We start from the raw sequence: 23092 nt of genomic DNA, 5'->3' as shown, positions 1-23092 counted from the left end.
ACAACTCGCCTCACCTCTCCTCTCCTCTCGGCTCCCTCCAAGCAGCCACTGCAGTTTCCAGGCTCCGTGGCTGCAGCTCCTGTGCTTTTTTCCGAGAGAGAAGCCTTGTCTGGCATCTGAAGGTGCTGCCTGCACCCCATGGTCACCACCCTCTTAATGGGCCAGCAAGCCCTACCCACAGAAGGGTGCACCCTGCTGGCTGCCAGCTGGAGGATCCAGGTGAGCTTTGGGGAGGGTAGTGCCCAGTCTGCCTACCTTCCTAGCCAGATCTTCCTGAAGTCCCTAGGAAGAGGGGACAGGCTGCCAGAGTGGCCCCTGACCATCTTCCTGGGGCAGGTTCTGAGTTGGTCTGTGAAATGGGATTTCTAGAGCCCGGACAGCTGCCACCCCGGGGTGTTGTTTTAGATGGTGGTTCTGTTTTCTTCTCCTGTATGGCTGGGATGGAACCCAGTACCTCACACACCTTGGGCAAATGCTCTGCAACTGAGCTAGCTGTAGCCCCAGGCTTTTGCCCCCCCCCCCCTTTATTTTGAGATAGGGTCTCATTAAGCTACCCAGGATGTCTTGGAACTCTTCAACAACACCCCCCCCCCAGCCTTTTGAGTAACTGAGATTAGAGGTGAGTGGCAGGGATTTGAGCGTGTCTGGTTTATTATCCTACCTTCTCTGTGGCTTCGGAGTGTTTATTTTCCTCGCTACAGAGCACAACTCATGCTGTGCACGGGCACAGGCACCAGTGCCTGAACTGAGCAGGCGTCCAGGAAATGTGGCACGGAAGGGCATGTGCTGCCTGTGGCTTTGAGTTGGGCAGTCATCTCTCTGTCTCTCACCTGAGCCCTTGGTGAGGCGCAGAGGGCCTCGTCTGTATTTGAGACACATTCTGATGAAAAGTCGAGGCTGGTCAGAGTTGGGACACAGGACTGATTTGGGGCTGTGAACATGATCCTGGGAACACTGGCTTACCTAAAAATAACCCATTCGGAGGCTCCAGCCCCGTCCTGCTGCCCTACCTCCCAGCTGGCTTTCGCAGTGAGCCCAGCCAGCCAGCATACGTGTCCTGTCGCAGCTGGAATGTGGCTGCATTTGGAAATAAACAAATTGGCCCCTCTCCTCGCCTGGGACTTTCCTTTATCAGGAGACAGCCTCTGAGAGAAGCTGAGATGTGTCTGTCCTGCAGCCTCCATGCTCTAGGGGAGGGTGGGGATGGGTACCTTGAAAGCTCATCAACTGATTTGAGGGGTGGGGTATGCAGAGGACTGGTCTCTTGTACAGATGGCTGCTGGCAGGGGAAAGAAAGTCCCCTCCCTCTTTTTTGGTCTTTCAGGGAGATGCTGTGTGTGGACTAGCATGTGTGCTGGCTCTGAGGTCAGCACAGTGTGTCCCCAAGGAGCAGCCATTTTGGGAGGAGGAGCTCAGACAGGGGGACTTCCGCATTTGTATTTCTGCTATGGTTATTTAGATCATAAGAAGAGACTGTAGGAGCCTGCCACACATCATGCATGTGGCTAGGGTGGTGGTTCAGAGCTCAGTGCAGCTTGGTCCAGGGGAGGTCCTTGTTTCTCCAGGCCTGGGTGTATGGGCGTGGAGCAAGACTTAGCCAAAGGCACAAGATCCCCACCACCAGAAAGCGTGCTTCAGGTGTCTGTGCAGGCAGATGGGAGGTGCAAGAATGAGACAGGTGGGGACATGCATGGTGGCATTTTCTGTGGTGAGGGGGAGCTGGGCGCAACCCCATGCCTGTGGGTAGGAAGGTGTTATCAGTGTACTGCGGTGCGCTCACATTGGGAGCGGAGCACTGTTCCGTGCGGCCCTGCCTTCCTTGTGAGTCAGCCTGACTGTGCTTAAGGAGACGATGGGAGGAAGTCAAGTTTTAGGATGCATGTAGTAATGATATTCCTGTCAGGTAGAGCAAACGGGTGCACCAGCTGCAAAAACAATGTATGAAACTATGAAAGCCCGTGAGGTGGCTCAGTGGGAACAGTGTCCACTGGAAAGACTGGGGACCAGAGTTAGATCCCCAGGACCCACATCGTAGAAAGACAAACTGACTCCTGAAAGTTGTTCTCTCTCTCTCTCCCTCCCTCTCTCTCTCTCTTTCTCTCTCTCTCTCTCTCTCTCTCTCTCTCTCTCTCTCTCACATGCACACACACACACACACACACACACACCACAGTGTATTAAATAAATAAAAAAGCCTAGACAGGAAGGGTACACTGCTTATTACGTTTGAAATACTCACTTAAAAAATGAGAGACATGCTTCTTTCCAGAAAGTGCCTATAACTAATGAGGAAATTAGTAAATAAACAGCTAAGGGGTTCCAGAAAGTAAACACTGGTGTTACTGCCCAAGCCAGGGTAAGGACCCATTTGGATGGAATATGGGTGGAAATGATGTTTAAATGACAGCATTTCAAAGAAGTTCATTTTTCTCACACATGAAGGAAACTTGGAGGTTAGAAGGTCAGAGTTGGTGTGGTCACCAAGAAGCCAGATCCCTTCTGGTTTCCTTCTCTGCCATCTCTTGTGTATCTATCTTCCAAAATGGTTGCCAGAGCACCAGCCGTCAAATTGGCTCTCCAGCAGTAGATGAGGAAGGGCTGGAGAAGGGCTGGAAATGCTCTTATTTGTATATCATTGGCCAGATGTTAATGTCACACAGGTACACCAGGCTGAGGGAGGTTGGAGTGAGGCACTAGCACAGTATCATTCTGCTATAAAGAAAGGGCACACCTTTAACCCCAGCACTCGGGAGGCACAGGCAGGTGGATCACTGTGAGTTCGAGGCCAGCCTGGTCTACAGAGTGAGTTCCAGGACAGCTAGGGCTGTACAGAGAAACCCTGTCTCCAAAGGAAAGGAAAGAAAAAGAGAAGGGGTCCCCATCACACGTAGATGATGGAAGATGGAGTAATGAATGGGTTGGGTTCAGACCTGATGAGTTTGGCACTGGGCCCTGTACTTGGGCAGAGTTTCTGGTTCAGGAGGTGTGTGTTTGGAGATGGTGGTGGGGAGGCTGGAGAAGGGGAAGAAAAGCTAAACCCTAGGTCTGCTTGTATGCAGGGGGAGAGGCCTATACTGTGGCCCCACGAAGCTGAGATGGATTCTGTACCAGAAGGCTGGCAGAAGCAGGAGGCCCAGATTGGGGGGCTGGGGGGCACTAGGGGAGAAGAAGGGACCCTCGAGGAGGTGAAGGGAAGAGACTACTTATGCTGGTGGCCTGGCTTCAGGTTGAAATGCTGCCCGACACTTGAGTTAGAGACTTGGCTATCCAGCTGACAGGTTTGGGATGTGGCAGGGCCCTGAGGCCCCTGACCGCAGCAGTGGATTGACCGGTTGACCATTCCTATCTGATGGTGTTATTGGAAGTGATAGGAACCAGGAGGTATGGGTGGGAGCAATCTCTCCCCCACCCCTCCTCCCTTCTGCTTGTCCCACCTCCCAGGTCCTTCTGCCCTGATGTTCCGGGTGGGAAGCACAGTGAGAAGCTTCTGTAACTGTGACCTAGGTCAGTCCTCATTCCATTTACATTAATTCACTCAGTCTGTCACCGTGGAGAAAAGAGACTAACACGAGCCCTGTGGCTGATGGACAGCAGACATCTGAGGTGACAGGAGAGGGGTTGGGGTGCAGGAGTCAGGCCTGTGGCCTCTAGAGCCTGCAGAGGGCCTTGTTAAACTAGTGAGAGCCCTGTCTATCACTTGTGCCCCGGGCAGAGCAAAGGGTCAGATGGGAACCGCTGAGTGACAAGTGGGTGAGCCTGGGCTCAGAGTGGCCTCACACACCTGCATGACCATTTTGCCCAGAAGATAATTCACTCAGCCAGGAAGCCCATGCAAGAGCTGGGGTTGAGATTGCTTTTGAAGGGCAGCTTACGAAGCTGGGTAGATTCAAGGAGGCTGAATGATACTCATCAGTAAACCCTGTCCTACAAGGCAGAGAAGGGTGGGATCCATTGTGCAAACATTCCTCTTGGAAATGGTGCAAAATCAATAAGCCCCTGGCCTGGGGGTTGTGAATTCCAGAGCATTTCCCCACCATGGCTGAAGAGCTGATCATCCTGCTTGATACAGGTCTGCTCCAGAGCTTTGTTTGATTTGAAATGATAGTGATGGTGGTGTTGGTGGTGGTGATTGTGGTGAGGATGATGATGATGATGATGGTGACGAGGATGATGATGATGGTGATGAGGGTAATGGTGGTGGTGGTGGTGGTGGTGGTGGTGGTGGTGGTGGTGGTGTAGGTGTAGTATGTGAGTGTGTGGGGGGGGGGTGGTCAAAGCACAACTTTCAGTAATTGTTTCTCTCCTTCCACTGTGGGGTCCAGGCATTAAATGCAGGCCATCAGGTTTTGCACTAGGCACCTTCACCCTCTGAGGAGTCCACTCTGGGGCATACATCCTGGGGCTTCAGGAACTTTGAAAGCCGTGTTAATGTTGCACTGTGACTGGTGCTTTCTCCTGCTTGTCACCATCATTAGAAAGGTTCCTAGTTCTGGATTTCCAGCTGAGTGTGTTTCATAACTCAGCATTTCTGGGATTAGGGTGCAGGGTGCAGCATCTCCACCGAGCTTTCTGAGGATGCTCTTATTAGCTCGATGGAACATTTTTCCAATGAGTGTCCTGCTTCCCATGGGTGCATCCAGGTTAGATCTGGTTTCACTGATTAGCAGAAACAGTTCTGACTAGGTTAACTTGTCGGAGAGGCAGTGGGCTCTGCATAATCTAACACGTCCAGTCTTCAGAGGAGATGAGTGCTCTGGGATTTCTATAAAGAGAGGGCAGGACTCCAGCCAAGATCTACCTCAAGTTCAGTCCTTTCTCCTCCACAGCAGACACAGGGTTCTTTACTCTGGCTGCAGGTATTTTCAAATTCAGGATGCCCACTCTCCTCCCATTAGAAACCCCACTAGGTATTCTTACCTTCTCAACGAATGGCATTGCTTCATGATTTTAAGCCTTGCACACGGTTGGCGAGACAGCTCAGCAGGTAAACACTAGCCATGCAAGCTTGGCAGCTAGAGTTTGGTCCTCAGAATCTATGTCAAGATGGAAGAAGAGAGCCCAGCCTACAAAGCTCTCCCCTAGCTTGCATGGAGTGCACCTGGCATATACATGTACTCTTTTAACTATTATTATTATTATTATTATTATTATTATTATTATTATTATAGACTTTTTAAAATTTCGAGAAAAATCATACATGTTCTTTGGAAAAAATGCAAAAAAGTAAAAACATCAAATAAGATATGCTCCATTTCCAGCTGGGTCTGATGACACTGGCTTGTCATCCCATCATGCTAGTGAAGCTAGCCTGGGCTACATACGCACCACTTCAATCTCCAGTATTTATGGTGTGATATGTTTGTTTTGTTTATGGCCTCAGTGTTAAAGGAAAGGAAAATGATACTGGATGGTCTAAATGCAAAGATGGCTCGAGATTATTCTGTGAGTTCAGCCTTCTTAGCTTGAATTGGAAATTTGCTATGGTGTGTCCCTGGGTACGGCCTCCATCTTTGATCCTTTCCGACAGGCCTTTTGCCGGGGCCTCACTGGTCTGGGTCACAGCCGTGCAGACCACAGCTACCTGCTTTCTGTGGTTGGCTCTTGTGTTTCTGCCGATCTCCGTGTCAGCAGACTTATTGCTTTAAGAGAAATTCCTAGAAGTGGGTTTGGGGTTCAGAGGTTCCAAGCTGCCTCAGGAAGCTCATGCTGCAGGGTGGAGCTCCCCATCTGCCTTCCAGGGGCTCAGTGGCCTGCCACAACTTCCCCATGCTTAGGGACTGTTTGAAATCCCTCTGCCAGTGTTGTCCAAAGCCTGTGCACAGGTTTTCATTTTCTGTTTGCTTATCAGTAAGGGGGACACACTCTGGTCTCTCACCCTGTAACTTTCTTTCTCTGTGATGATGGGGATGGAACATGTGTGAGGCAAGCACTCTTCCACTGAGCTCCAAGCCCCAGCTCTTTTTCAGTTTTAAGTCATTGTTTCCCTAAGTTGCCGAGGCCGTCCCTGAAGTCTGAATTTCCTCCCTGCCCTCGTAAATAGCTGGGGTTACAGACCCACACTTCTGGGCAGGCCCTCCCATCACTTCCCTTTGAGAGAATTCCTCCTGGATTTTTCCTGGCTTTCCAAGATCCAGGGCAAAGCTTCTTTTCCTGTGAACTCTCTCCTGATATCTCACTTTTCTCAAACGGTGTGTATAAGCGCCCGCATGCACATGCAAAGGAGGATGTTGGGTGTCCTGCCCTGTCTTACTCCCTTGGGGCAGGGTCTCATGAATCGGAGCTAGGAATGCACTCCGATTGTCCAGCTAATCCACGTAGGGCAGCCTTTTTCAGCTTGTACAGGGGTGCTGGGGTCACCTTGGGTCCTCATGCTTGGGCAGCAAGCACTTTTACCCCCTGAACCATATTCCTCCCAACCACAAGCTGTCTGTTCTAACGTTCGCCCTCGATTTTCCACAGAACAGCTTTTGTAGCACCCTGTCAAGATGTCCTTCCTCATTCAAGTCAGTACCTTTGACCTGAGCTGGAGTCACGGTCTTTAAGTTGTGGGGTGGGACTTACTCATTTTTCTGGTATCCACCAGGCCTGGCACAGTGAATGCCAGAGCTAGCCTCAGTGGCAAGGCCTGGCTCCCCGACAAACAGGACCCAGGCAGCCCACCAACCACCCTGCCATGCTGTGAAACAGTCAGGACTTGGTTGACAGTTTGACAACACATATTATTACCAGGAGCAGCCTTGCAAAATCAGCCTGTGTAATCACAGTGTTCAGAACATGGAAAGGCCGAGAGAAAAGAACAAGGGCCCGCTCCTTCCCACTGGCTCCCTGCGCCTGCCTGCCTCCCTCCCTTACCTTTTTTAAAAGTTTTGAAATTATCATTTTATTTTATGTGTATAGGTGTTTTGCCAGCATGCATGAATGGCACCTTGTGCATACCTGGTGCCCATGGAGACCAGGAGAGGACTCCCGTCCCCTGGAACCGGAGTTGCAGATGGTTGTGAGCTGCCCTGTGGGTGCTGAGAATTGAACCCAAGGGCTCTGGAAGAGCAGCCAGTGTTCTTAACCTCTGAGCCATCTTTCAAGCTCCACTCTCTTTAATGTGAGACCGAGTCTCATGTAGCCCAGGCTGGCCTTGAACTCCTGAGTGTGAAGGTTTCGGATTCAGGTGTGTTCCCACCATTGCGTGTGCTTTCTAGCCAGAATTTTTTTTTTTGCTGCTGCTGCTGACATGGTTTGCTAATCTGTCCTGATTCTTGTTAGGCTTCTGTCACTTAATAAAACTACACACAGAACTGTGTGTTGAAACTTGTTTGGCGGTTTTGTCATAGTTGACTAAGCCGGTTTTATAGTCGTTTCCTTAGCGTGGCTCCCAGGCCGGGACCTCGGGCCAGTCCCCTTGTCAACAGCGGGGACAGGCAGGCTCTTCAGTGGAGCCCCGGCCACAGCAGCAGCCCTTTCTTCTCTGCTCGTGCATGCCTGAACCCCCATCCCCCACCCCGCCCTTCTTGCTTCTGGTTTCCTAGTATCTTGTGTAGCAACAGATTGAGAAATGACTTCCTTTTTCAGGAAGAAAACACAAGTGTTTGAGTCCACAGGAGGCCAGATATGAGCAAAGCCTCGTGCCCTGCAGGGTCAGAGCCTCAACCCTGCTTCCCCCACACGTTCAAGGGCACAGCCCTGCAGGCTTGAGTAAGCCCAGCCTTTGGAGGGGTCTAGAGGCACTGGTTACACACTCTCTGGCCCGGGCTTTGGTAGTAAACACTTGGCTCCAGTTTCTGCCTCCTCCCAGCCTCCTCTGCTTTAGGGGAAATCTGTTCCCAGTGTCTTGTGGATGATTCTTTCAGGGGCGGGGTGGGGGGGTGGAGTAGGGGGGGGGTGGACGACACTCTCTGGGGCTGCTGAGATGGCAGTCGCCTTAGGCTTGACTTCAGCCCCACCTCTCTGAGGAGCGGCTCAGAGCGGGCTGAGAACTCCAAGTCCATCCGTCAGCTGACAGCCAGCAGCAGCCCAGCTAAGGAGCCTGGCTGGCAGAGTGGAGTGAAATCATCTGGGTTCCTAACCTCCTGATGGTTACCTCATCTCTGAGTCTGACTTTAATCCCTACACACAAGACAGTTACAGTGCTTGTCTGGTCAAAGCAATTAGCGCTTGGATACTTTTATAGATCAGCCCTTGATTTGTTAAATAAAAGTAGCTGAGCCAGGCATGGTGGTGCATGCATGCCTGTAATCCCAGCACTTCGAAGGCTGAGGCAGGAGAATTGAGGGTTTGAGACCAGCCTAGGTAGGCTACATAGTGAGGCTCTGTCTTAAACAATAGCTGGCAGGGCTGGGGAGATGCATCAGTCAGTAAAATGCTTGCCACGCAATCACGAGGTCTGAGTTCAGATCCCCAGTGCCCACATAAAAAGCCCAGATACCAGCGCGGGGGGAGGCCAAGGGAAGAGTATCCTGCAATCTCGCCGGCTAGCCAGCCTAGGCAGTCGGTGAATTCTAGGACCTTTGAGCATTCCTGTCTCAAAAGAGAAGGTGAAGAGCAATAGGTAAAGGCACTCAGCATTGACTTCTGACCTCCACAAGCACGCACACTCACACACACTGGCAGCTGGCAGAGTGGCTGACCAGTGGCTCATACAGCAGGTGGAAACCAGGCTTTCTGATGTCCAGTAAGAGGGATATGCTGAACTGTAATTATGACTAAGTCACTGTTCTCCCGTGGACCTCATAGCTTGTTACCTGGAAGGCCATTCTCATTTTAGAAACTCATAAGAGCTGGGGGTGTTGAGGTAATTCCCAGGGTTATGGATGGGTCCAGTCCTGACAGTAGGTCCTGCTGGCTGACAGATCCTTGTTGGGGCCAGTGGCACAGACAGGAGGAGGACAGGACCCCAGTGATCTTTGTGGTCCAGCAGCATCCCCTTTATACAGGCGAGCTATTCTCTGGCTGACGCAGTCATTAGGGTTTGGATCTGGGTCACCTGGGAATGGCCCTGGCTAGGTGAGGCTGGAGCACTGTCTTGTCTGAAGGAGTGAAACCTGAGGTATGCGTCCCTTCACCAAACAGGCCATGGCGTGTCACAGCCCACAGTGCTGGCTGCCTGCTTAGCCTGAGGTCTGTATGTGGATGAGACTGGATCTTAGGCAAGACTGTGTGCATGTGCATGTGTCTACCTCAGCCGGTGACTCCAGAAGGCCGAGTACATGAAGCTCCTGCAATTGGCATGGGGCAGGAGGCCCTCAATCTGGTTCTTTCTACCCATGGGTGAGGAGGAGTAAATTGTGGCTTACAAGCCCCCGAGGGGAGGACACTGTGCTGATGAGGGAGGTTGAAGCTGATAAGTGCTCTCTAAGGTAGAAGACAGGCCTTCTGGAAAGTTCTGGCCACTCCTGGTCACACAGCAGAGCAGCTGTTAGTTCCCTCCCTGGGTTTGTGTATTGTCAGTGATGTGTCAGTGAGTGTGAGTGGAGTGTGGCCTAAAGGGTCTGCCCTCGAGGCAGGGGTTTACAGCTGGGTGGCCTGCTAGGTCAAAGATGGGCAGGACAGTGCAGAAGATTTCTTAGGCATATGCTGAGGGTATTTGCTGTGTCAGGGAACCAACTGAGGGGTGTTGGGTTAGCTTCTTGACCTCTGAGTCCTCATTTGCAAGTGGTCCTCATACCAAGATACCTATCATGTTCCCACCAACCAGCAGGTACCCCAAATTCTGCCATCAACGTTGTACCGACCAGTTTTATGGCAAGATGACGTAAAACATTTGGGAAGAGGGACCTTCAGTTGAGAAGCTGCCTCCACCAGACTAGCCCATGGGCAAGCCTGTGGTACATTTTTTTTTCTTGATTGATGATTGATGTGGTAGGGCCCAGTTCACTGAGTGGTGTCGCCCCTGAGCTGGTGGTCCTGGTTTCTATAAGAAAGCAAGTTGAGCAAGCCATGGGGAGCAAGCCAGTAAGAAGCGCTCCTCCATGGCCTCTGCATCAGCATCTGCCTCCAGGATCCTCCTTGAGGTCCTGCCCTGACTTGCCTCTTTGATGGACCCTTACCTAAAAGTGTAAGCAGAAGTTAACCTCTTCCTTCCCAGGTTCTTTTTGGTTACGGTGTTTTATCGGTAGAAACCCTAACTGTCCTGTGGTAAAGAGAGTGGCCGTGCAGTCACACCGCCTTTGTGCAGGTCCCCTTTGTCTTCATGACCTGCGTGGTTTATGGTTGCTTGTCTCTGGTTCATTTCTCTGGGAAATGGGGGCTGTCAGCTTTGTAGGGAGGATCACAGTTCACTCTGGGATGCAGAGAAAACGGCACTGTGAGGATCCAGTTCTGTGGGTACATGGAGCCCACTGGCTATTTGGACGGCCCATATCATTTACTTTCAAATGTACCCCTTTCCTCTGGGGTAGCAGGTGAATGTCCATGTCTGTGTTTATGTGTGCTTATGTGTCTGTGTGTCTGTCTTTTCGATGTGTGTCACCCTGGCCTAAGCCTGGAGAACAGCCCCTGTTCCTGCCTGGAGCAAGGCCACTTTGCCTTGCTCCTTCAGGCTACCTATAGCTGGGTAACTCTCATGGTTTGTTGGACTTTTCTGCCCAGGACTCTGCTTTATACAATCTAGCTTGGCTGGTGAACTGCTCTTGACCTCCTGGGAAGAGAGTGAGACCCAGAGAAGTCATCATCTTTCAGGCTAAGTGTGAGTCAGCTGGGCCCGGCCTCCCCTGCAATTACCCACTGTCAAGGAATGCTCAAAGATAGCTCGAGGTTTGGAAATATGCAGGAGAATGTTTAAGAATCTTAAGGCAGTGATCAAGTCAGTCTCAAACTGCCTTCAGAGATCCCAGGCCTTTTGGATTTTCTTGATAAAGATGGCTGAACAATGGGCGTTCAGGCTGCATAGCCCAGCGCTAAGCAGGCTCCCTCTGCCCCTGCCCCCCTTTATTTTTGTAGGTAAGAAAACTGAGTGTGCTTAGGTAACTGACCAATAGCAGAAGAGTGATCATGTGAGCCCAGGCCTGCAGGCCTCCCAGAATCAAGGGTTCCCCTGAACACCACCAGCTGGAGCTCTGTCTGCAATCCATGGTTACCTGAGCCCTACTGAGGCTCCACTGATGCCTGGTTGCTGAGCACAGTTGCAGGTGCTCAGGGCTGGAAGATGGGCCTGCAGCCTTCCGGCTTCTGCTTGTTGGAGCAGGGGGCCTTGCTTTCTCTCCCTTCCCACAGCTGACATCACACGCCCTTGCAGTTCCTTTCCATGGACCTCTGTGTACTTTTTACATCACCTTCACCTTCCTCTTAGCGGCCTGATAAAATGGCCCCCACGGGGAGAGCGCTCATGACTTTGCTAATGGAGAAGACCTCAACTAGCTGAGTGGCTTTCACAGCGTCCCTTCTGAAAAGAGGGGTGGTGCTTTTTATCGGGCCACCCCAGCCTGCCTTCTAGTGACCCTGCTTGGGAGTCGGTGTTTTTAGTCTCTCATGTTAAAGCCATGCTTTCTTTTGGGGCTGCAGGGAAGTGTGGCAGTGGAGCTGACAAATGGCATGAGGGTTAAATTCATCTCAGCGCCAGGGGTGTGACGTGCCACCATAAACGCTGTCAGCACAGTGGTTGGTGATATCACTGGTAGAAGCAGGGCGGTCTACTTTGGCCTCACTGTAAGTCAGACTCAGAGGTGCTGCTCGGGCCTTGGGGTGCACAGTGGATTGTAAATAGAGTACAGGTTGGTCCTCATCTGCATTTGTGCACCGAGCCTTGTCCCACAAAGAGCCATGAGTGTCCACAGATCAGTAAGCCAGATCCTGCGCCTGGACTCTAGTCTTTGGAAGTCTACCCTGCCTCCCTCCCATCGCCTGGTCTCCCCATCGGGCCTTTCCCGGGATGAAGGCTGCAGAGAGGGAAGACATGACCAAGTACCCGTGGGGCCCACCGCATGCTCAGAACTCACAGTGACATTGTGTTTGCCCAGAGATCTCTTCCCTCACTTAAGACAGAGGAAGAAAAGGGTCAATCTGTTTGTTGCCTGAAGCCATAGGTAGCAAGCAGGTGGAAGTGAGATGCTCTTTGTGGCTGTGAACTCTGTTGGCCTTTGCAGTTAAGATGGGAACGAAGCTCTCCCTCTGCAAAGAGGAGTGGGCAGAGCCAGTGACAGGCTGGCTGGAAAGGGTTCCCTCAGGCCTGGGCCAGCTCACAGGTGCTGTCCAAGCAGTCTCTGTCTGGCTTCCCCCAGAGCACTGGGAAACTGCACCTTTTACTTTGGGCAAGCACAGGTCCCCTCTGCCTGGGAGGCGACGCAGGTGCTGTGTTCAGAAGTGGGGGGAACCTGGGCTGTTGAGTTTGTAGGGTGTGCCCTGCCTGGTTGGTCCTTCAGCAGAAGGCCTCCCCACCCCAACACACACCAAGTGCCAGGCTCTAGGAAATCAACCAGGCAGCTGGGCTCCGCGTGGTTAGCTCGTTTGCTGTGAGCCTCAGCGCGGCAGCAGCAGCTTCCTGCATTCCAGAGTGCCGGTATGCCAGAAATGCCCGGGACAAGCCAGAAGGAAGTCTTATCTTTATAGTAAAAATGCCAATAAAACATCTCTTGGATCTGCTCCTTCATTCCACCCACACCGACAGCCGCTAGATTACCATTTGTTCTCATCTTTTGCTGCATCGCTGTGTCATCTTCGCTGGTTTTCCTGTCTCTGGTTTCTCCACACCCACTTCAATCTGCTCTCTGCTTGGTTTCCAAAATGATGATCATTCAGAAATGCAAACATGATTCCATTTCTCCTAGTGCCTCCTTCCCCATACCTGCATGATTACATCTGTTCTAGTACTGTGATCTTTCAAGACCTTCTAGAAGTTTCCAGAACTTTCTAGGACCGCTAAAGCCAGTATTGTCCTACAAGCCAGCTATTGTCCTCATGTCCTATATGAACCAGTCTTGACCTAACCTCTCTCTTCTTGGCCTTTCTAGTCTCTGACTATCTCCCCCCCCCCCACCCCTCAGTTTTAAATCTTTCACGAGGCTCATCTTTGCTCTCAGAGTGCCCCCACCTGGCATGCCCTCCCCACATTTTCCCTCGGTGCATGCCACACCCCTGGCTCCTCTCTGACGTCTTGGGAAGGCCCCAGACACGCCTGCACCTCACGGTTGGGCCAGTCTCTTGGAGCTACCATAGTGTGAGCACCAACTTCTGTGACAGCGAAGTTGAGAAGCAAACTCATGTTTTAGCCGTGTTTGTCTGATGAACATCGGGGCAAGTAGGCGGGGGCGTTTGAACCAGAGCACAGGTGTGTCTGAAGGCCTTGATGTGTGCATAGTCCCTAACCTGTTGTCCCCCCTCTCAGTTTCCCAACAGAAGTACAAAGCACCAGGGACCTCTGTCAGTGACCCTCGGAGGGTGCCATACCTGTGTCCACTGAGGCTGCTGTGCCGTGGATGTTCAGAGGGTGGCATGCCTGCTTGCTGCCTCTCTGTCCCTTGTGTTCCCCAGCCAGGCATGCCTGTGGACACATCTGTTGTCTCAGCTGGATCCTGGGAACCATGCTGCTGTGACAAACACCATACCTGACTCCGGGATGATGCAGTTGGACGATTGGATAACTGAGTGATGGATAGACACACTTTTCTTCTTGCCCCTGGGCAGTCACTTCAGGATGGGGAGCCTGCGTATAAAGTGGATGTTTGCTCTCTCCTGGTTTAGCCCAGCTTGTCTCTGAGGCACCTCAGGGGCACTGGCACTAAGAGCACACAGGGTAGGGCTTAGGGGTGATGAGTCGGGACAGGAAGCAAACCTTGAAAAAAACAGTCTTGAGGCAGATCGCCCGCAGACTTTTCGAGGCAAAGGCTGCTTTCCGAAGGGCAGTGTGTTTGGCTCACTCTGGGCTGCTTGGGTGGATGCTGTCTTAGGATGTTTAGGTCAGACAGACTTTGCTGAGGCTCACAGCCTCAGCAGGTATCACTGAGAACTCGGATCCTTGGCTGTCTGTCAGTCTTGCCTGGCTTGGCACTTGGAGTTTCTCAGCAAGCCCCACTGGGGCTGTTGACCAAGCTGCTCTTCCTGGCTGCAGTACATAGTCTCAGCGTGGTCAGAGCCTGTGACATTATCTGACCGCAGGGCAGCTTGCGCAGAGAAGCTAGCTGGCTTGTGAGCGCTTCAAGGGCAGGGTCTCTTGCACCCATCACTGCACCTCAGTGGGCAGTCACACCTGCCAGCGAGGCCAGGGAGCAGGCTAGGGTAGACCCTTGCATTTGCAGCTTGGGATCAGGTCACAGAGTTCAATCGCGATAGATGAGGACAGGGCAGCAGCTGTGGCCTCCTTGGGAACATCTCCACTTGTGGTCTGGGGCAGACTTGTTTGTTTGTGTTTGAAGTTCCCCAACTTGGAGTTTGACGTCAAGGCAGGATTGCTAGTTGGGAGGCTTGCAGGGAGGTTGTCTCTGCAAAAATGCACGGGCTGGCAGCTTCCCTGAGGAGCCAGCCAGGGAAGGTTATTACAAAATGCTCGGTGTGGGGCCACTGGTGTTTGCTCTTCTGCCTATCCCTTGGTTCCTGGCTGGTGGTATCTCACTCTACCCCTTTACTGCTAATGTCAGCCCTTCTGAGACCCTGAAGGGTTTGATGAGAGCCAAGGGGCCACTTCTAGGGCCAAGTGCTGTGGTCAGCCCATGCCTCTGAGTGGAGCCAGCAGCGGTGTGGCAGCCCCCCAGAGCCCCCCTTGCATTCCCAGAAACTGTTTTGCAACACGTTGGCCGTGGTAGCCAGGCCAGAGTGCTTAGCCAGCCAGGTTGGCAGGAAGTCTCCAGAAGCATCCAGCTTTGGAGAGGAGATGGAAGCTGGAAGGGAGTATCCCCAGGGCTGGGCAGAGGAGTAGTCGGGGGAGACAGTGGCTTTAGGAACCATTGAGGCCGTTCTGGGTGTAGTGGGTCATGAGAGTTTCAGTGACTTCCAGCGGCTGGAAAGAGATAGACAGGGATCTGGCTCTAGCAAGGACTGCTGTGGCATCCATTTCATAGTGTGTGTGGTGCTGCAGGTGTGGGAGGAAAGTCACAGGGTGCTGGTGAGCTGGGACCGAGTCCAAAGCCAATGTCTATTGGCTAGAGTCTGTGGGTCCAGAGGATGGCGACAAGTGAGTGGCCATCCAGCTGCTTTGTTCAGACTGCAGAACTTACTAGGACTTCAGAATGTTCAGGGGTGTCCACAGGTGCCAGGCAGGGGAGTGACAGGCTTTCAATAAATTTGGAGCTGATTTGAAACTAGGGATCAGGTTTAGCTCAAGGGTTATTGCAAACCAGACCAGAGATGCAGAGATGGTGGCCTGCTTGTATGAATAGACCCATTTAGGGGGTGTGCGGATGCTGTGGCTTTTATGCAGAGGTCTGTTGCCTGATACAGACCAGGAACTGCTGGATTTGGGTCACAAGAGAGGTAACTCTTTCCCAGTGCCATCCTGTGTATAGTGGTCAACACAGCCCAGCCAGGCTGAGGAAGTATCAGTGTTTGGGGAGACTATGTGGGACTCAGGGGCAGAGCATCAGACTAGATCATTTCTTTAATTATGTGATTAAAAAATTCCAATGAAGTTCTCAGTGTCCTCATTTGTAGGCTGGGAATAATAAAGTACAGCTACGTGTCTCATGGGCTTAGCATATGTTGAGCGGCTGTGATGAGCTTGTTGCTGTGCTAAGGCTGATGAGGAGGTGTCCCTTAGCCGGTGAGTGAGCCAAGCACTCAACACCCCTCTCAGCAGAGCTTTGTTGTTCTCTTCTTAGTTTTGAATAAACGAACATCCCGTCCAAAGCATGTAAAGGGGGCTGGAGGGATGGTGCAGTGGTTGGGAGCGTTGGCTGCACTTGCAGAGGACCTTTGTTCCAGGTACCAGTGTAGGGCGGTTCATAACCACCTGTTATCACTCTAGCTTCAGGGAACCTGACACTGTGTCCTGATCTTCACAGAAACCCCCATGCCCATACATGTACACAGATATAAACATGAACACATACATAAAAATAAGGCCAGGTGCGGTGGCACAAGCACTTTATCCCAGCACTCGGGAGGCAGAGGCAGGAGGATCTCTGTGAGTTCCAAGCCAGCCTGGGCTACAGAGTGAGTTCCAGGACAACCAGGGCTACACAGTGAGACCCTGTCTCAAAAAAAAAAAATAAAGTAAAAATAAATAGAACCTTAAGTGTATACGAGCCTGGAATGTTTGGGGTTGTGTGTGCTTATTTTGTAGGAGAAGGATGCGCCAGGGATGTGGCTAGGTCTGGAGCTGTGTGACTACTGGATGTTCCCTTGGTGCTTATAGGGGATCTACAAAAATCCCTACTTCCTCGACTTGCCATTGAGAACCAGGAAGAGAAAGAGAGTTAGGCCCTGTGTAAATGGGGAGGTGGTTCCTACCTCTAGGTTCATGATTGAGTACCAACACAATTTCGCGATTTTCATAATCCAGGGAGCTTGCCTCTGTATGAGAGAGACTCTGGTGTCGGCCTCAGCCTGCTCCTGGCATCCGTTGGCCCCTGTGTACCCCAACATTGCACGTCTGCTACCATCGACATAACTCCCTGCCCTACATTTGGACATGGAGACCTGGGCCACAGGGAGGACCCTGCCATCGTCAACACCTGAGTCAGGGTCAGGATGGCAAACGTCTTGGCATCTGGCCACTTTCCTAGCCCAGATCTCTGGTTTATAAGTCTCCTGCAGAAGGGCCCTCACAAGCTTGGCCCTGCAACTTTAGGGTGGAACTGATGTCCTTTGCAGAGTCAGCTGTCTGGACAAAGGTGCTTTTTTTGGAGGTATGAGGTGTGGCTCAGACGACATCCACCAGAGGTCTGTGTGCCTCTTCCCACGGAGGTGGTCTTGCTGGCAAAGCTGAAGTAACACTCACAGGGTCCTGTTTCCCAAGCACTTGTGTCCTGGGCGTTGGAGTCCCCAGGGAGCACAGCAGACAGCCGGGAAAACTGTAGTGAAGTAATCTAGTTCCTGCCACCTTAGCATGGGGCTAAGGTCTGCCTGACCCAGTGCCTCTCTCCCTCAGGGGATGGAGCTCACCAGGTAGACCAGGTGTTAGAGATAAACATGGGGCTTGAGCATCCTTGCACGTGGGTATGTTTGCCTGACACCAGCCAGTCCAATGACAGCGGCTGGTCTGCAGCCAGCCGCCCTGTGCAAGTCCTTTCTGGTGTCACTGGCATCTCCAAGCATGGCCCAGGTAGCTAGCAATAAAGCTGTGGGACTTTTTCCTGCCAGTTCTAAGTGTTTTTGTGGGTAGAAGCTCACTGGCCTCAGCCTCCAGGTGTCCCTGTCCTCTCCAGGTGGAAGCAGAGTCCTTGGGCTTTCTCTATCTTTACTCTTCACTTTAAAAACTCTGAGCAGAAAGTAGACCTTTCAGTATATATGCTTGCAGTATACAGTACCTACCAACTTGTTTGTGGGCTCACCAAAGCTCTTTGACACTCTGTAAACCTACCCGTGTGTCAGAGCACAGCGGGGCCCACACGCTTGACGCAAATGACTGTCGGGGTGTTGGGGTGGGCAGACCGAGGCCCTCTCCTGTGGCCAGCATCCTCATGACTCTGGGCACTGTTGGTCACTTCACAGGAACCTCAGGTGCTTTTAAATTCCGGAAAACGTAGACCTTGTGGGGTTTGTGATAAAGAGGAAATGACACCACCAGTGAGAGGTCCCCTGGCACACCCCCTGGGCTGGCGCGCAGGCCTTCCTGCGGTTTGTCTCAGAAAGTGGCCATTCGGCGCTTCCGTAGTTGCCCTGACTTTCAGAAAAAGTGAGAGCAGCCCTGTTTCCCTGTGATAGGAGCCCTCATGGGCCAGGCGCTGCTGCTTTCCTATGCATGGGTGGGAACGAGCACTGCTCCGTAATAGAGTGAGTTCACAGGGGACAGCGGCTCCGGGACCCCAGCTGCCAGCAGTCACAGTACCCCAGGGGCTTGTTCCTCAGACTGGCAGTGTGAGCTGTGATCTGGGTGTAATGAGGAGTCACTTCAAGTTCTACACAGTCCTGCCCGTGGCTGCTTTGAGATGTTTAGCCCAGATCTCCAACAGCTTTTATAAAAAGATGAGACTAAGGTATTACCTCAGTGGTAGAGTGTGGAGTGAATGTCGCTGTGAGGCCCATGCCACACTGGGAAAAAGTTGTTTTGGCTTTGGTTTGATTTGGTTTGTTGTGGTTTGGTTTAGTTTTTCTGTGTAGCCCTTGCTGTACTGAAACTCAGTTTGTAGACCAGGCTGGCCTCGAACTCAGAAATCCACTTGCCTCTGCCTCCTGTGTGCTGGAATTAAAGATGTGCACCACCATTTTTTTTTTTTTTTTTTTTTTTTAAATAGCAAACTGAGTGCCAAGCTTCTGGGCATCTAGTGGTGATCAGAGATACAGACTAGACCTCTGGCTCTGCAGAACTCATACCAAAGGAAGAGAGGCAGACAAGCTGGAAGGAACGAGATTCATTTGGGCAAGGGCCTAGAGGCTTCCTGGAGGAAGGGGTGTGGAAACCCAGCCTAGGTCCAAGGATTCTTGGCAAGAGGTTCACTGGCACAAAGATGAGTGAGTGGCTGAACAGGACTGGGGAGGGTGGCTAGGCGGAACTGGAGACCCACAGGCTGGCTCAGGCCTAGGCTAGGGTGGTGCTTCCCTGCATTAGCTGGCCATGGCCAAAGTCCTGTGTAAAACAGATATGTTACAAATCATCCCCAGAGGCCCAGTGTGAACCCCACACTGTGATGGATGGTCATCACTGACGCTATTGTTAACCTTAGGAGCCTAGCCTCTTTCATTAATGTGGAAAAGGGTAGTTTTGAGTTCATACTGCTATCTGGTGGGTGGGCCTGCTCTGGCCAACCCTCTGAAGCTGTGGTGTGCAAGCCATTTGCTGTGGAGGGAGGGAGGCAGGCAGGGAGGGCTACAGGGAGGTAGGGAGGCAGGGAAAGAGGGGAAATCCTGAGGATAGGGCTCTGGTGTTTCCTTCCTCCTTCCATCCTCGGCCATTTGTGAGCACACATCACACCCAGGTGCAGTACCAGACATGAGGGGGCAGAAATAAGTGAGAGAGACACAGGTTCTGCCTTCATGGAGAGGAGGGGACCTAATGTGTTACTTGTGGGGGTTCCATATTCTCGTTCAGCAGAAGCTACTTCTTGGGGGGTGTAGAGGAGTGAAGTAAGTCTTGGATAGGAAGGGACTTCCTCGAGGTTCCCAACCAGTAAGTGGCAGATTTGAACTGGGACCTGTTCATCTGGAAGGCAGGTAGGTATTCAGCTGCTGGGTGAGGAAGTCATGAGGGTAGTAGGGCATGGTAGATGATATGGGGACGAGCTAGGGAAGGGGTTTGGGTCTCTGGCTTTAGAGTTTGCCTCTGCTCATACTGTAAAGAATCGATCCGAGCCTTAGGGAAGGATGGGTGTGTCTGTACTTAGGTCTGTACAGTAAAAGTGGCATCTGTGCCCTGAAGATGTTTTCAGGATCTTAGGTTTCCTGGTAGAATAACAAATACACTGTGGGTTGGGAGGCTAATCCACATAGAGTGTGATTAGTGATGTCTGCCCTGCGCATCAGAACAGGGTGCAGAATATCCTGGACTCAATGAAAAATGTGATTAGTAATGTCTGCCCTGGGCATCAGAACAGGGTGCAGAATATCCTGGACTCAATGAAAAATGTGATTAGTAATGTCTGCCCTGGGCATCAGAACAGGGTGCAGAATATCTTGGATTCACTTATGATAGCACTTTCGCCAAACATCCTGTTCACCTGAGTGAATTAATTTGATTTTGTTTCCCCACTACCAATGATTCCAGTTACAACTAACCCTCTTGACACTGGTTAGCATGATTTGGGCCCTTGTGAGAGGACCACTAGCTCTCGGATGGGCTGAGGAGAGCGTTCTTTTTAGATTATGAGTGGAGCCAAGTTATACTTTAAAAAAAAATTTATCTGTGTGTTTTGCATGTGTATGTATGTGTTCACGTGGGCCTGTGGAAGTGAGAGTTGATGTCAGATATTTCCCTCAATTGTTCTCTATCTTAAAAAAAAAACCATGTATTCTCTCTCGTGTGTGTGTGTGTGTGTGTGTGTGTGTGTGTGTGTGTGTGTGTAATCGTGCATACTCCATAGCATACATGTGAGGGTCAAAGGATGAGTTGGTTCCCTCCGTCCTTCATGTGGGATCCAGAGGTCAGACTCAGGGTTAGTTTATCGGTCTTGACAAAAGTACTTTTACTGGCTGTGCCATCTGACCAACTGATAATTACTAGTTTTTTAGGATGTATGTTAATAAGGTCACAAATGTCATCAAACTCTTGAGAAACACACAGATCTTTTATAGGTGATGGAGAAAGGGGATGCGTTACCTAGACAGCCGAACTCTCCTGGGCCTGAGTTTCTAAGTGTCAGGGTCTGGCTTTTTGGTGGTACTTGCCTTTTGGGGACACAGAGTTACAATAAGACTTGAATCTGGTCTCAGATAGTCTCATAGGCACTGGGTGCTTAGCCAAACCAGGTAGCTGCTCTCCTTGGTTCTCTGGGTGGTGGCATATTCCCCTCTATTGGAGCCTGCTGGGTAGCCTGAGCTCAAGGAGCCTCCTTTCCAAGCTTATCCCAGCTGTGCTCTCCGTGTGTGGCTTGCCTCTGCCCTCAGTGTTCCTCAGTGCTGGTCATCAGCTCTGTGCTTGACCGGGGTCAGTCTGTCCTTGTTCAAGCTTATCTTGCTTGAGTCTTTTGAAAGCTTTGGACATTTTCCCCTAGGGTCTGGAATTTGCTGACATCTTGGGGTGTGTATCCCTGATAGCCTGTGTCAAGGGCTGTCACCAATACTGTCTCCACCCAGTAGTCACAGCTATCTCGTTGGGTGCTCTGTGCAGTGATGAGCTGACTGCTTGTCTCCTAAACTCTCTGAGGGAGCATCTTTTATTCTTTCTCTCTCTCTCTCTCTCTCTCTCTCTCTCTCTCTCTCTCTCTCTCTGTGTGTGTGTGTGTGTGTGTGTGTGTGTGTGTGTCTCAGAGGAGAAGGATAAGTAACTTGTCCAGCATCACCGAGCCAGGGGACACCTTCTGCCCCTACCCAAGCTGTCTGAATCACAGCTGGAAGGATGCCCCATCTTTGCAGGCCTCCCCACTTTCCTTGTTATCAGTTTACCCATATTTGTGCCCCAAGCAGGAAGGCGGGGCTTCTGTGTAGCAGAATGGTTGTAACCTCTACTGCTGAGGAGCTGGTTTCAAGGCCAGCAGCTGGCTGGACCAGACAGACCATCCTAACTCCTCTCCTCATTGGTAGCCTTTCTGCACCATGAATGACAGCAAAGGGTCCCTCTCTCACCCCCCCCCCCCCACCCTCGACCCCCGCTGGCCCCAGTTCTCAGCTCATCCCTGGCGTCTCCTGAGCTCTCCCTCCCAGAGGGCACATGGCTGCCACTTGCTTTTGCTACCCATAAAGGTGACCTCCTCTTTGCTGGGCTTCCCACAGGCAAAGCTGGTGCGATACATCTGCAAGCAGCGGCAGTGTAAGCTGAGCGTGACCCCAAGTGACAGGACGGCCGAGCTCAACAGCTACCCGCGCTTCAGTGACTGGCTGTACATCTTCAACGTGAGCCCCGAAGTGGTGCAGGTATGCAGCAGGACCCAGGCCAGGGACAGGCAAGAGGGGACGAGCAGGAGCCCCATCCAAGCCTGAGAATGAGGCTCACGTGGCTAAGATACAGGGGCTACGTGCTCTGCTCTTGGGAGCGGAGAGAGGGTGGTGTGGGACTTGGGGAACTGCAGCATCCAGTAGGAACCCAGGGTACCTGTGGCTACAGCATGTGCCCCGGGTGCCATTGCCTCATAAACTGGGGCAGCCTCACCATACTAGTCATTCATTTGATCATGACAATGACCTTCTTTTCTGGAATCCTTGACTCTATGGCAGGCATTGTATTTAACACTGACATTGTAACCTTGGAGCTAGAGAGATGGCTCAGAGGTTAAGAGCACTTACTTATTGCTCTTACAGAGGACCCGGGTTCAGTACCAGGACCCAGTACCCACGGAGTGGCTCACAACCATCCATAACTTCAGTTCCAGGGGATCAAATGCCCTCTTCTGGCCTCCACAGTCACCAAGCATGCACGTGGTACACACACATACATGCAAACAAAACACTCATCCACACATTAAAAGAAAATGGCATTGTTATCTTACTCTGTCAGAGTTCTTGGAAGAGGGTTTTGTCATTGCTTATATTCAGGGACACACAGCTGGCAAGTGGCAGTCGGGACTGGGGAACGAGGCTCCGAGCTCAGTGTACTCTCCACTCTGCTGAGCTGTGTTGCTTTTCTCCTTCAGTCCGTCTTTCCATCCGTCCACCTAACCCATCCGTCTTTCCATCCGTCCACCTAACCCACCCGCAGCTTATCACGTAACCAGCCAGTGTACTTGAAGACTGTATCGGGGTACAGGGCAGCACTCAGGGAGCCATCATAAGCAACCATGTGGAAGCTGGGCTTCAACAGGTCAAGTCTCGTAAAATCTCCTACATCTGTTCTAAAATGTAAAAGATGGACCCTCGGTAGTGCTTAAAGTCAAGTCCATTCTGCGAGGGCACTGAGGAAAGAGAACGGGGGAAGAGTATCCTGCACATCCTGCCACTCACAACAAAACAAAACAAAAAACGAAACAACCCTTTGCCATTCTGACCCTTTCCCCCAATGTAAAAATCTCTATAACATTGTCAGGGGTTAGTTAGGACCGGCCAGCCAGTCAGGGAGTTGTTGGTCTCATGTGGCTCTAGCTATGCCTTTTGAGATGAGAGCTGTAATCTGAAGCCTGGATACCAAAGAAAGTATAAAATTACCTGTGTGTGTCGTTTCCTGTCTGCCACATGTTGAAGGAGCAGTCTTTTTTGGACATATGGGGTTTTATAACACTACTAAAATTAATCTCCTCTGCCATTTGGTGTGGTTGGTTGGTTGGTTGGTTGGTTGGTTGGTTGGTTGGTTGGTTGGCTGGTTGGTTGAAGACAGGATCTTGCTATATAGGAACTCTACCTAGACCAGCAGATGGCCTCAGACGTCTGGTGGTATTCAGTTAACAGAACAATTATCTTCGTATAAGCTGCATCCGGGTGCTTCTTCTTG

At 51.5% G+C, this 23092-nt stretch overlaps 1 protein-coding gene across 1 annotated transcript in view; it reads left to right on the top strand.

The window, feature by feature from the left end:
* Nucleotides 1-23092, top strand: part of Ksr1 (kinase suppressor of ras 1) — a 116147-nt gene that overhangs the window by 37451 nt on the left and 55604 nt on the right. The window contains 1 exon segment of the mRNA XM_036195485.1: nt 21445-21585. Coding sequence (XP_036051378.1) covers nt 21445-21585 — 141 coding nt within the window.

This window comes from Onychomys torridus, chromosome 8, assembly GCF_903995425.1.
Source record: "Onychomys torridus chromosome 8, mOncTor1.1, whole genome shotgun sequence".
NCBI classification, from domain to species: Eukaryota; Metazoa; Chordata; class Mammalia; order Rodentia; family Cricetidae; genus Onychomys; species Onychomys torridus.
Note: the sequence above shows the minus strand (reverse complement) of the source record. Positions and strands in the feature narration are given on the sequence as shown.